General features: G+C 42.0%; 2 protein-coding genes and 1 long non-coding RNA gene across 11 annotated transcripts; 2 read left to right on the plus strand and 1 right to left on the minus strand.

The window, feature by feature from the left end:
- Nucleotides 1-363: 363 nt before the first annotated feature.
- Nucleotides 364-4,992, plus strand: LOC112282071 (uncharacterized). Of its 3 annotated transcripts, none has more exons than XM_024519252.3 (3): nt 364-486; nt 929-1,005; nt 1,370-4,167. In XM_024519252.3, exon 3 carries the CDS (start codon nt 1,450-1,452, stop codon nt 3,847-3,849), a length of 2,400 nt encoding a protein of 799 aa, XP_024375020.1. In that variant the 5' UTR covers nt 364-486; nt 929-1,005; nt 1,370-1,449; the 3' UTR covers nt 3,850-4,167. The 3 variants fall into 3 exon arrangements, 2 of the variants coding, with proteins under 2 accessions (XP_024375020.1, XP_090106702.1); XM_090250576.1 differs by having other exon boundaries at nt 380-486; nt 874-1,005; XR_016503018.1 differs by lacking the exon at nt 364-486 and adding an exon at nt 4,245-4,992 and having other exon boundaries at nt 495-1,005; nt 1,370-3,984.
- Nucleotides 4,993-6,717: 1,725 nt separating this feature from the next.
- Nucleotides 6,718-11,477, minus strand: LOC112282616 (putative acyl-[acyl-carrier-protein]--UDP-N-acetylglucosamine O-acyltransferase, mitochondrial). Of its 7 annotated transcripts, none has more exons than XM_024520445.3 (12): nt 11,208-11,477; nt 10,144-10,473; nt 9,829-9,901; nt 9,562-9,737; nt 9,082-9,206; nt 8,795-8,903; nt 8,463-8,555; nt 8,229-8,345; nt 7,824-7,907; nt 7,431-7,535; nt 7,227-7,313; nt 6,718-7,120 (listed from the first exon to the last, which is right to left on the minus strand). In XM_024520445.3, the coding sequence occupies exons 1-12, from the start codon at nt 11,226-11,228 to the stop codon at nt 6,998-7,000; spliced, it is 1,443 nt and encodes a 480-aa protein (XP_024376213.1). In that variant the 5' UTR covers nt 11,229-11,477; the 3' UTR covers nt 6,718-6,997. The 7 variants fall into 7 exon arrangements, with proteins under 7 accessions (XP_024376213.1, XP_024376214.1, XP_024376212.1 ...); XM_024520446.3 differs by having other exon boundaries at nt 10,623-11,471; XM_024520444.2 differs by having other exon boundaries at nt 11,061-11,455.
- Nucleotides 11,478-11,527: 50 nt separating this feature from the next.
- On the plus strand, nt 11,528-12,480 carry LOC112282617 (uncharacterized). Its single transcript, XR_002969933.3, has 2 exons — nt 11,528-12,151; nt 12,281-12,480. It is a non-coding gene; the product is annotated as an uncharacterized LOC112282617 (long non-coding RNA).
- Nucleotides 12,481-12,993: the final 513 nt, after the last annotated feature.

Consider the following 12,993-nt stretch of genomic DNA (forward strand, 5'->3'; position numbering starts at 1 on the left):
TATCCCATCCTCCTAGCATACTCGAGTAATTTTTTAAAATAATTTAAAAAAATAATTAACATAGAGTATCACAAAAACTAGTATGAGATGGTGCCGAAAGTGACCCACAATGAGTTGGCGTCACTATTGTATTGATGTCGGGACAAGCGAACGATGAAGGGGCAACAGACGAACGAACAAGTGAACCAACTAACGAACCAATCAATGGACGAACTAGCGAACGAATTTACAACGAACAGATAAAAAATTTGACGAACGAACGAACAGCGAATAATGAACGATGTTTACAAAACGGACGAACAAACGAGAAAATAGTTCGTGGATGAGAAAGGATGGGGGAGTTCACCCGCCAGTTTTTGAAACGTAACGAGACGCTTCCGTTGCCAGCGTCGTCGCGAAGAAGCTTTGAAGCTATGGAAGGAAGGAAGCAAGGTTTTGGACAAGCGAATCTGTGTGCTCCGCACGAGCTTCTCACCGAGTCTCTTGGTGGGTAGTTTATCCCAGTACTCTGTTGTTGTATCACGTGGTAGGGGATGGTGGTTCCGGCAAGTTTGCATGCCACGGAAGCTCGCATTGCGCTTTGTTTGTGTGCTTACGTTGTGTTGCCTTTGTGCGTGCGATGAGTTGCGCGTTGAGTTTGTTATTTCCAGTCCGTGTGCTTTTTTATCTACCTCTGATGCGCAGTGTGGTTCCCTTTTCAATTACCCATTTTTTGAAGATGAACCATTGTAGTGGTCTTGTTGAACTACAAGGTGTTTCAGATCTGCCTGGATGAACTGGATAATGCCATAGATTTTTCTCTTTTGCCCTATGTCAACCTGTCTCTCACGAAACTCATTCTACTGCTTGCGCGACTTCGGGGAGCTTGCAAAGCCCTGAATACATGATGATTTCATTCGGCGTCTCAAATGAGATTGGGTTTCAACAGGAGATTTTTTGCAATGGGACTTCGAAGTGGAATTTTGCCGAGCGGCTTTGGTGTTACGAGATTGCGAGGGATGTCAGGTATGGTGTGTGAGTGTTCAATAAGCGTGGATTTTAGTTTGGATGTGTTATCATTCAACTGTGAAGTGATTCTGATAAGGTGAAGGCACCGGAAATTTCATGTTAATACGCTCCGCAGTGTGGTTCTCTTGCAAATTGTCGTAAGTTCTGAGTCTGTTGAGAGCTTATGAAAGTTGGAGCGGACCCCTTGCCTACCGAGTTGTTGCTACTGGTCTCGTGAAAATTTTGCAAGTCGTCTCATCGACACGATTCTTGTATCATTTTTAAGAAGTCCTCGTTTCTGACCAATTGTTTTCAAATTGCAAAAGCTTGTACTGGAAAGACGAATGCTTTTAAAGAATGATATACTCTTTGTACGTATTAGGGCAATTTCTGGCAGCATGAGGGTAATGAACTGCCAATTGTGGTCGTGAAATCGAGCTTCCGTCTTTCAGCGCCAGAGCGATGGAGGAGGCGGCTTGCACTTTGGACATCAAGTGCAAGTTCCCTCTTGCAAAGAAAAAGAGATTATCGCTTCGAGGCCATGGTGTACCGCAGCAGCCATCTAGGAACGCAAGTTCACAGAAAACTCTGGCAGATATTGGTGCAGAAGGAGATTTGAAGATAAGCATTCAGCAGGTAAATTTTGGCAGCGGGACTACGGGAAGCAACATAGAGCAATTTGACGATCAGGATTGTACCATAATCACTAGGAATGGTAATGAAAGAATCCCACTTCAGGAGGACACACAGCTTGTATCAGGAATTTCCGAAGGATTGCAGAATGATAGAGACTTGATCACAACGGTTGAGCAAGCCCTTTTAGATGGATTTTGTGATGCAGAAGAAGAGTTGCCGTTGGATGTGTTGGAAGAGGTTCTAAGTCAGTACGACAGGCCCCTGGCACCGTGCAGCAAAAGCGACAACTCTTCTGGTTCTTTCTTCGATACTAAAGTGGTTCCACAAGAATCTGCAGCACTAAGAGAAGAGCTTGAGGATACCAAATACACATATGCGGAGAGTGCCATCGACAGGAAGCACTTTCGTTTTGAGGAATGTGACGTTTCAGGGAGAATGGTTCAAGGCTGCAAACCAGGGTTCGGTAAAGCGAATCGATCATGTTCAATTTCAGGTGGATCGAGTAGTACTCAAGACGCCTTTGATGATTCTTCAGCTTTCAGAGACGATTTATTCTTATGTGAGGACAATAAGGGTGCAAGTATTGCCGTATTGCTAGGTACACATGAACTGTCAGATCCTCAATTGAATGAGACACCATGTGAGATCTCGGGAAGTGCAGATCTAAGCTTTAAGAACGCTTTCTACGCCGGGGGAACTGACTGGAGTGCACTGCATGAAGTTGACGAGTATGGATTCCCATGTGCAAGTAGTCCGCAATTGAGCTCTGAGCATGATTGCGCATCGATCGATGCTGAAAAACTTATGAATGTGGACAGCAGGATACAGTGTAAGATAGTGAGACCGGAAACAATATCCGAGGCCGTAAAATCTCAAATCACATCGTTAGGGCCGAGCTTCAAGGAAGAGAATAATGCTAATCTTTTGAGTCGTTCTTCAAAACTTAAGCAAGGCGACCTCTCATCCTTTCTAGGATTTAAGCGCAAATCACCTGTTGATGCGAAAGTGCCTCAAAAGAAGACCCATCAGCAAGATATAGGCACGTACTTCGGATTGGCTCCCCTTGCGAAGCAGGCCTCTACAGCAGCAAGCTTCTTTGCCAAGTTACGACCAAGATTCCCAACCCCTGGACGAGCAAGTATAGAGGATGGGCAAAGGACGGGCAATAATGGCTGGAAAAGTAACCGTGAGACCGTCAAGAATTGCCCATTTTACAAGAAAATGCCAGGGACACCTTTTACAGTTGATGCGTTTAAGTTTGGAGCTGTAGAGGGATGCAAAGCTTACTTCCTCACACATTTTCACAGCGATCACTACGGAGGACTTACCAGATCGTGGTCTCATGGCCCTATATTTTGCACTGAAATTACAGCCCGCCTTGTGTCGATGCATTTAGGTGTTGATTCACATTGGCTGCGTCCAATGAAGCTCGGTTGTGTGTCCATAGTTGAAGGCGTCAAGGTACAGTTTCTGGAAGCAAATCACTGCCCTGGCGCTGCGCTTATACTTTTTCAAACGTCTTGTGGGCAGCTTATCCTACACACAGGTGATTTTCGGGCTTGCAAAAGTATGCAAGATTACCCCGAGCTCCTTGGTGCTCGCATCACATCTCTCTACTTAGACACCACTTATTGTAATCCTAAATATAACTTCCCCCTCCAGGAAGATGTGATCAATCATGTTGTTAAACTGACATCAGCAGCATTGTCCCGAAATCCAAAGACATTAGTTACAGTTGGCGCATATAGTATTGGCAAAGAGCGCGTGTATCTAGGGATAGCCAAGGCACTTAGCTTAAGGATTTATGCAGACAAACGTCGTGTACGGACTTTGCGAGCCCTTGATTGGCCTGATTTGACTGACAGGTTATGTTCAGATGCAAGCAGTAGCAGACTGCATGTGCTACCGATCTCACACTTGAATGCTACAAAGTTGAGGGCTTACATGCAGTCCTTACATCCCACTTACAGTGCAGTACTAGCTTTTCGGCCTACAGGTTGGACTTACTCAGAGAAAATAGGTTCCAATTTATCAGAACTAAAGCCCCAGCGTAGTGGAGTTGTCACTATTTACGGAGTTCCTTACAGTGAACATTCCAGCTACTCAGAGCTTCAAGAATTTGTTAAGTTCTTGAGGCCTCAAAAGGTTCTTGCTACTGTCAATGTAGGAAGAGCTGCTCATAGAGAGAGTATGGAGGCTCATTTCAAAAAATGGCTCAAATGTTGAAGTTTTGGGAAAGTACACTCGTGTTTGACGTACGGACAAGGGAGATTCAAGCTCGAGGTTTTAAGTGAAAAAGAAAAGCTGTCAAGATTCCATGCTTAGCGAGGTGTTGAGGGATCAGAAGTGCAAGTGTTGAAGGTAATTTATCATTGCAGGTGTTTCTAGTGTACATTGTTGTCACATTTTAATTCCGTGTGTAAGAGTTTCTTTACTGAAATGTGCCACAAACAAACAGTATTTTTCGATCTAGAGTAGATCCGTAGCTACCTAATCCATGTATCTTGGTATAATGCCTTTGAATACATTCCTAGTGAATTTGTATATTGAAGCCGTGGAAACATCTGCATCACTTGGATAAGAGGAAACAGTAGAACCTAGCTCAACCTCTTCTGCAACAGGGGGTTAAATTCTCTCCCGAATCACGAGCATTAGAGGACCTTGAGGCTCTGCTCTTGGAAGAACTATGTCATCTCATCTGCTGCCACTGTCACGTTATTGAAATTCCACACCTAGAGTAGGGCGCTTTCAGTCCTGCCACTCTAGGACTATGGTTTCAACCATCGTAATAATTGGTGGCCCAAGGACCGGAGGCGGCCTCATTTATCATTATTAAGAGAGGCTTTGCCCCCTGGTGGGCGAAGCGTCGTAAGACATAAATGGTGGCGAGGGGATTTCTTTCCACTACCAAAGATGTTCGCATGTGGAGATGGGGCGAAGGTCCTGAGACCACGCTCCTCACCTGAAGGTTTCTGACTGCGTGGTTGGACTATCTTCATGCAAATGCAGCCTCGTGACTATCAGTACCTTCGGTTCCACAGAACTCGTTACGTTAAGTAGACATTTTGGGGTTCTGTGTTTCAACCATTTGCATTATCAACTTGTAGTAACCACTTATAGGTTTCCGCAAGCAATACCTTACCGAAGCTTTGGAGTGGTTGTAATCAAGCCCTGGCTTGCATCTGAGGGTACATTATGTCTGCACGATTGCCAACTTTTATCCTTGCTGTTTTTGCATCTGCCAAAGTGGGAGCTAGGGCTCGCTCATCCATCACAGGGAACTCGTTTTGCCCTAAAATTTAGGTCTCAGAAGGTGTACCCAGTGTTAATGATTATAGGCACAAGCGATAATTGAATTTTCTTCAAAAATGGCCGTGTTGACATATCTTATATTATTGCTTCCTCCAGCAGCTGAGTGTGCAGTCTAGTTTGTTTCACGATCCTAATCGTAGTCCTTGTCCTTGTAGAACTGTTTTGGTGAAATTACAATCAAGGAGATCAAAGGGGGTTGTCATATGATATAATGGGTCACCTCATACCTAGTGGCGTCTCAACATGCTCGCTTAGAAAATGCGGATAGTGGAACTGATGGTAAACTTTACCAACACAACCAGGTGAAGCACATAAGCCTACGAAAGCACATGGCTTTTCGTTCATACAACCACATACCTACAGAAATAGTGCTGTGAAGGTGGCTGTGATGGTAAGCATCACCATTTCTTTGAACAATTCTTGATTTATAAGCTACGCGCATTGTGTAACACGATCCTACTCATCAGAACCTGATACTAGACTTTTCTGATGAATAGCAGGCAAAATTCTTCCTCATTCCAACTTTTGTCTTGATGATCAAGATGTAGAGGAGGCAAGTGGTGCAGTTGAGGATGTTAAGAACAAGCAGTTCAACATTACTTCTGGTGTTAAGACAATGCTAAGGGAACAGTTTGATATTTTTTTCAGAGTACGAAGATATGACGATGAGGCTCAGATCACTATGATTTCATCAGTTCTGTAGTAGCATTGCCCAGAAAAACCTGGAAAATGCGCATAGAAATATGAGAAACGAGGACCTGCTTGAATCGTGATCGGAATATATGCATCACTGAGGCAACAACATAGTATTTAATGCTTTTCTGTGCGCTTCTCAATTGAACCCAAATTTCAAGTCTTCAAAAAACGTCCACATGAAGTAGATCTGAAAACTTCGATTTCCTTTTCAAACTGAGGTCTTGTATTATTATGTTTTCTATTTCTTATTCTCTTGAAATGTTGATTGTGTGTTTCTAACAATCCGAAGTTTGAATTAAGAAATTTCAACAGCTACAAATTTCACTATTGAGTCTTATGGTCAGTACGGGGAAGTCATATATTTTCCTCATGGTTAGCATTTCTATCCACGGGAGAATATATAATGTGTGTGTGGGGGGGTGGGGGTGGGGTGCGTGTCTGTGCAAAACAAAAAATGCTCTTTGTTGGGAAATAATAAAGAAGAATATAAATAAATAAAAACTTGTTACTCTTGCTGAAATTAATAACCATATGAGATGGTAGACGTATTTGATTCAAAATACATAAATAATTATTTATAAAATATTTCTTCCCAAACATTCAAACACATATTTTTTATTACTTGAATGATAATTATATAAGAACTTTATGCACGTTTTAGAAGTTATGTTTTGAATTTTATTCTATTTAAAGCCATACGATGATGACAGTCTATTAACTTAAGAAAAATTAGGCGAAGTATGTATACAAAGCTAGAATTAAATCAAACTGATAATTGAAACTTCTGTGACACGTTCTGCCTGCCTTTGATGAAGATTGTTTTACATCATGAACATATTCGTTTGAGGAGGATTTTGCCACACAAACTTGAAGGACAAATTTATGCATCTTTCAAGACATCCTGTCTTAACACGTTGTTTACAGCCACTGCTACTGGAAACCATGAGTTGCCTCAGGGCCACGAAGTCGAGTGGAATGCACACTGTAATATAGATGAAAATTCAGCATCTCTGAAAAAGATTGGCACAAAAAGAGCAGATGAATGCGTACTATCTGTGTAGGTGGATGAGTGACCGAACCCAGCTATTCAAAACTTGTGATTCTGACTCATAATTCAGAACTCGTAATACAGAGGCCCTTTCTGGAGGCTACTGTCTCTATTTGATAGACATTACTTTGCTCCCACTGCTTCATTTGCAGGTGAGGAGTGATTATATCTGGCCCCACACAAGTTCTCTGTCCTTGAAATGTAAAACCATTATTTGAATGCCCAGGTGAACTTTAGACAGGCATGTATTGATATTTGCTATAGAAAAGGTCACGTCGAAGATGCAGTTGAATTTAAAGAAGGTTCTTTCTATAACTCTCAACTCCCACTATTCCACAGTCTGTACGTGCAAATTCCTCTACGGTTCTCCCCTAAGCAGTTGCGCACAGACCGGAGCAAGGCCACAGCAGCTGGAACATTTGCCAAATCCTCATTAGCTTCCTGCACACGAACGAGTAATCTACGTAAGAATTTCAGAGGTTAGGACAACGATCGCTCAAGGACGATGCGAATAACAAGGGCCACTGTGCCAAGTGTAAGTACATACCAAGTCAGCAAGGCGATCCTCAAGACCCCCTGCTCCTACATCTCTGTTCATAAACAGCTTTTGATATGCCCGTCGAATACTTTTAATCTGCAAACGGCATTGGAGTCTAAGCCAGGAGAGGGTTGACAAAATTCATAAATTGAAACAATAAATAAGTCAACTGCATTAGTTGCTAAGCCTTTAAAATAGTTGGTCGAAGATCACCTCCAAATCAGAAAATCCGAGGCGCCGCATGCCCTCTAAATTCAATCCCCTCAATTCGGCACGATTCCCTGAGACCATAATGTACATGGGGACGTCCCTAGTAACCTGGTGGAGATGTGACATTCAGTGTGAAACTACATTTTCATTAACTCCGAGATGGAACATGTAAGCAATTTGATAAAGTTTCAAAGAGGTATCCGTCTTATATTCAAGGAAAAGAGAGCAAATTTTTACATTACAGAATTTAGTTGCATTATAACACACCAATCATCTTTCCGACATGATTGATTACCAATCCTCATTCATTTGCAGTACGAGAGAGTAGATACCGAGGCATGAACATGGCAACAACAAAACTAACGAAATGTTAAATGATGTTTAAGGATGGAGTACCATGGCACCAGCGGCGAGAAAAGAGTAAGAATCAATGTGACAAAATTGATGTATTCCAACCGCCCCACCAGTGTGTATGTAGTCCTGCATAGAGAACATTAAATCATTCGATCACAATAGATCGCATACTAGGTAGCTTTACAAAGGCAGAACATTTCATATCCTGTGACGCCTAGTGCATTTAATTGTGCTAGTAATAGCAGTACCTATAACAAACCAGACAGAGCTGATAAAGCTAGCCATTTACCAACTCATATGTCTCGTATTTATCACAATTACAACAACAATCTGATTTAATTAAAACACATGAACATTTGGCTTCAGACACTTTTCTACCAGAAACTATACCTTTAACAAGAAAGACATTTGCCAAAGACATAAGTTCTAATGAGAAGTTAGATTTACCCCAATTATGACATGGCCTCCGACGAGGGTGCCATTGGCTAGTATATTGTGATTCCCCAACTTGCAATCGTGTGCAACATGAGAAGTAGCCATGAACAGATTATGATCGCCTATGACCTGCAGGGAATAATAAAAAATTCAAAAGAGCATTCAATCATCACTATAAACAATCCATCAGCAGAGTCACAGAAAAAGTTGATGTTAAGTGGTATGAGGAGAAAACTGATCACATACCGTACAATCGTTTGGTTTAGAGGACCTATGTATGCTAACGTACTCCCGGATATCATTATTGTTACCAATGTGAAGAAAACATTCATCTCCCTCCTGCAGCATGTTACACAAACATGAGAGTGAGAGGATGCCCTCTCAATATGCAATAACTCCAGAAAGACCACTTTGCATCATCAAACCATCAGATAAAAACAGTCGCGGAAAATTTTAAGCCAAAAAACCTGAATAATATACCGACCAACATAGGCAGCCAGAATGTCGTTTGGGATTACTATTTTGGATCAAATCACTCAAAGATAATCATGAATGTAATTAACGTGATAGAATCACACCTTATATTTTAAGTCCTGAGCCTTCACCCCAACAACAGCATGATAACCAATAGTGTTATGGTTGCCAATAACTGTGCGCCCAGGTAAATCTGAACCAACCACTGCACCACTGTTGTCCGACATTTCTCAGACTTAATGTGAACATTATTGCTAACTTAGTAACTGGCGTATCTATAAGAGATACAAGATTAATCATACCATACACAGTTCATCACCTACTTATCTTGGGACCAAAAAATTATTAAGAGATTTAGTGCAAGAAACAGCATAAAAAGATGAGAACATACTTCATGATTTCACAGCCTTCGCCAAGTTCCGTGTTCCCACAGACGTGACTACTAGGATGTAACTTGCAGCCATTTCCTATTGAAACACCAGGTCCCACTGTACAAAATGCGCTGATGACAACACCCTGCATTACGAATTATCAACATTCAAAGGCGAGTACAATAGCTTCCTAAAGCACTACGTTTAGCTTCCAAAAATATGACGGCAACTTGGCCTTCAATAGAATAGTTCGCGACACGATCCCACTACGAGCTTCACTGCTACACATGCATGTCTAGGGTATATTTCTCCGCGTTCTGAAAACAAATAACAGGGGATCAGCCGACTGTCGATCCAGCCGTTGGATGTGGGAGACTTCCACTTCTATCATAAACCTCTTCCAGAAGTTTCGGAATCTTAAGTCTTATAAACGGACAATATAAACATCATACCTACTTGATATAGAATTCAACTAGCGGCAAAATAAGATGGACACTCACCTCACCTATGAAGGCGTCCGGATGAACTACCGCTGTCTCATGAATGATTTTGCGTTCCGGAAGTACACTTGTAGCGTTCACAGTGGTCGTAGAAACCGCATTCTCCTTGCCACGTCTTGCAGCTGGAAACATACTTTGCGTTTGCATCTCATCTTTCTTCACTGAAAAGTCTGAATCTGTAAGACATAGTTCAGTGGAGATCATTACAGTTATCAAACCAACGAAACCTTGTCAAATTGTTTGGAGAAAGTTAAATGAAAAACATACCAGCTAAAGCGCTTGACCTCATACCCCTCTTAAAAGAACGGTGCCTAGAAAGCAAATCCTTCCAGCTTACCATCTGCGAGTCATGGCAAATCACGCTCAGTGGGATTTCAGTATTCTGCCTCAAGGCCTGCACATACTAAACTGCTACGACTAACAGAGAAAACACTCTACCTACTAGGAGTGAAACCCCAAATTGCATAAAGTTCGTGTTCCTATTTTATCAGTTGTATGAGCATTACTCTAAGCAACAGTTCCATTACTGCAAATTAAGTAAGAATCAACCCTGAAAAACAGCTGGAGAAATGCATAACATACAGAGTAAAGACTCTTGCGCAAGGAAGTTGGCACAGGTAGTGTCAGCGAAGATCGAGGCACAGAAAGTGAACTGGGTGTTGAAGTGCAACTAATGCCTCCCAGCAAACTGCCATTGAAAAATACTTGGGCGGCCATGGGACTACGAGCGTCCAGCAGATTTTCTACGTGAGGCAAACAACAATGTGCTCCTGGTGGATTTTCCAGACCCGTAATATTTGCGGTGCGGTATTGATTCCGACCAGACCAGTGGTAGTCCTGACTAAATGCGCCGCAGAAATCGATACCCCAGATACTCGATACCCAAAACTGAACCTCAAGCAATTGGGAGACCTGCAAGAAGGTTGAACTGGATTATTGGGACCCCTTGGTCAAATAATTCCCCCACATTTAATATTTGCTAAGATTCGCAGCGTTGAAAAAGATACACAAGAATAACGTGCAATACTGTACTGAACGTCATATAGGTTCGAGCGGCTCACTGCATAGTTTGGGAGGACCTTAAAACTTCCAAATTATGTATGATCAAACTAGCAACTAATTAGCGCTTCCAATTATCACTGGGCAGGTGACTGACTCTTTTGAAGACCACACCATCACTTGTAATTTGCAAGCAACACCACGACCTTCAGCAATCAGTCATGAGGCAACACCACAAGAAACTAACACTCATATGAAAATCTTCATGCTATAAAACAGAGTTCGCATACCCCCTGAAACCTCAGCTCCCAATTACACACGCCCCTATTTAGAGCTAACGTTCACATCCCCCAAACCTTAAATCCTTTACACAGTGAATCATGAATGCAGATTCACCAGCTTCCGACTGCATCACGTCACGAACTAGACTATTTCCACTTTGCATTGCCTACATCAGAAAGGAGACTGCAAGTCTTCGAGACCATGCTAGCAACACGGACCTCATGCTTGCGTCTCCTAAGTATACTACCTCCAATCGCTTTTTTCACAACCTGCATAGCTGTCCAACATTTCCAGCTAATCCCAAAGGATCAAAGTTTCCACGCACCGTACTGGCTCTATCCAAACCCTAACCCACTCAACTTTACCTTCCTACACTTGTAACGCATCTTTCGCCATAAGATTCGTCATCCCTCGGCATTCACGCTGGTTCTATACCCCACTGTCCATAGATACATTTCTAAACTAAGAAAAATATTTTCGAGCAACCATCTCACTTTGCTTGCCGGCAACCCAACTTCTACGTAAGCTGTAATGACCTGCAACTATGCGTAACGAAGTCCGAAAAGCTATCCATAAAGGTTTATGGAAGGCCAATGACACAAGGGCACGGGATGCACGATGGCCTAGGTTAAATAGATCTAGATCTAGGAAGTGTGAGGTGAACGTGGTCCTGATATAAAATTTACTTCGCTCAAGGGGCGTGAGGAATCACGGGGTTCGGCGTCCTGTGTAAATAGCCAAGTGCTGATTGAGTTTCACATTGCTTGTGCGCAGAGTTTGATTGATAAGCCATAACAAAAATAAATAAATTTAAATATATATATATATATATATATATATATATAGATAAACACACACACACACACACATTATGTGACGTTAGCGGATGCAATTTCTGAAAATCTGGTAGACGAATTTTGTGTGTGCAAGCACTGTTAGATTAGTACAGAATTTGGGTAGAGAGTTCTCCGGAATTAAACACTTGAAGAGAACAGTGGCTACGAATGTTTTGGATCGTGGTTTGTAAACGTGATCTTTGAAAGAGGAACAATGCAGATGCATATGCATTTCTGTTTGGAATCAATGACAAGTGGAACAGTTCTTGAGGGATCTACTGTTCTTCAGAAATTGCGTCTAGGTGGAGTAAGATTAGAGAATACAGTGATGAAGGCTTGTTGAAGGTGACTTTCAGACGCTGTAGATGCACTGCAGCGAGTGTAGGGAAGCCAAGCATCTCAATCATGTTCTTTGGGGTTGCAACGGAGCTGCGATGACTTCTTCTGATGCGGGAGAGCTCAAGGAAACCAAGGTGTCTTACAGTCTCTCTGTTAGGTCACAGTTTGTATTATTCGACCCAAAGTCTGATTGAAATTGTAAATTTGCGACGTGCTACTTCCAGAATTCTCTTCAGATTGAATTCAACACCTGGTGAATGCAGTGTCTCGCAGTGCAAAAAGGTGCGAGGATTTCACAAGTTGGGAATGATTGTCGCATAAGATAAATTTGTAGGATTTGATAGGCTCGACGAAAATTCGAATGTGAAGTGACGTGCTGACGGGCCGCCATCTCTCAAGATGCTTGATGTGCTCCAAAAACCTGGAAAACAAATGAATGTGCTTGAATTTTTTCTCGTTGCAACAACCTTCTTGCAGACTTTCATGATGCAACTCTGGTATCAGCCATGACGATTTACGTTGAGCCTTCCAGTCTGCTTTAGAGTCAGCTTAGGTTTTTTAAGATTGTATGACTATCATAGCACAATCAAATCCAGCCTCTGCTCAAATGGTCAACTTTTGTGGTTATTCTTAACCATATTTCTGAATCATCTTGCAATACATGATAACTGAATCGTTATGATTGTGAGCACTCTTCCAACAAGCATCGAGTTTCTTTTACATATTCAATTGTACGAGTCACAATACCTCTGAAGTAAGAAACTTGTAATAAAAAAACAGGTTGAGGGTGACGTTGAAAATAGGGTTAGGGTTTAGTCAACATTAGGAAGTTCCCCTTACCAAAACTTTGTCGAATGTCAAGGTGGGCTATAGCAATCTTGTCAAATTATTGGTCCTCGCTTCATAGAAAAAAAATATGGCAAGTTATACAGGAAGTTAGAAAAAGAGCAAACAACGGCCTCACACACACAGTCCA

The sequence above is a fragment of the Physcomitrium patens genome, chromosome 5 (assembly GCF_059467195.1).
Source record: "Physcomitrium patens ecotype Gransden chromosome 5, ASM5946719v1, whole genome shotgun sequence".
In the NCBI taxonomy this organism is placed as follows: domain Eukaryota; kingdom Viridiplantae; phylum Streptophyta; class Bryopsida; order Funariales; family Funariaceae; genus Physcomitrium; species Physcomitrium patens.

Excerpts from the sequence above, each read along its gene's own strand:
- LOC112282071 (XM_024519252.3), top strand. The coding sequence starts at position 1,450 with ATGGAGGAGGCGGCTTGCACTTTGGACATCAAGTGCAAGTTCCCTCTT.
- LOC112282616 (XM_024520444.2), bottom strand. The coding sequence starts at position 11,117 with ATGCAGGTTGTGAAAAAAGCGATTGGAGGTAGTATACTTAGGAGACGC. Across the intron at positions 9,207-9,561 it reads CGGACGCCTTCATAGGTGAG|GGTGTTGTCATCAGCGCATT; the intron begins GTGAGTGTCCAT and ends TTCGTAATGCAG. Across the intron at positions 7,314-7,430 it reads TCGGATTTTCTGATTTGGAG|ATTAAAAGTATTCGACGGGC; the intron begins GTGATCTTCGAC and ends TGCCGTTTGCAG.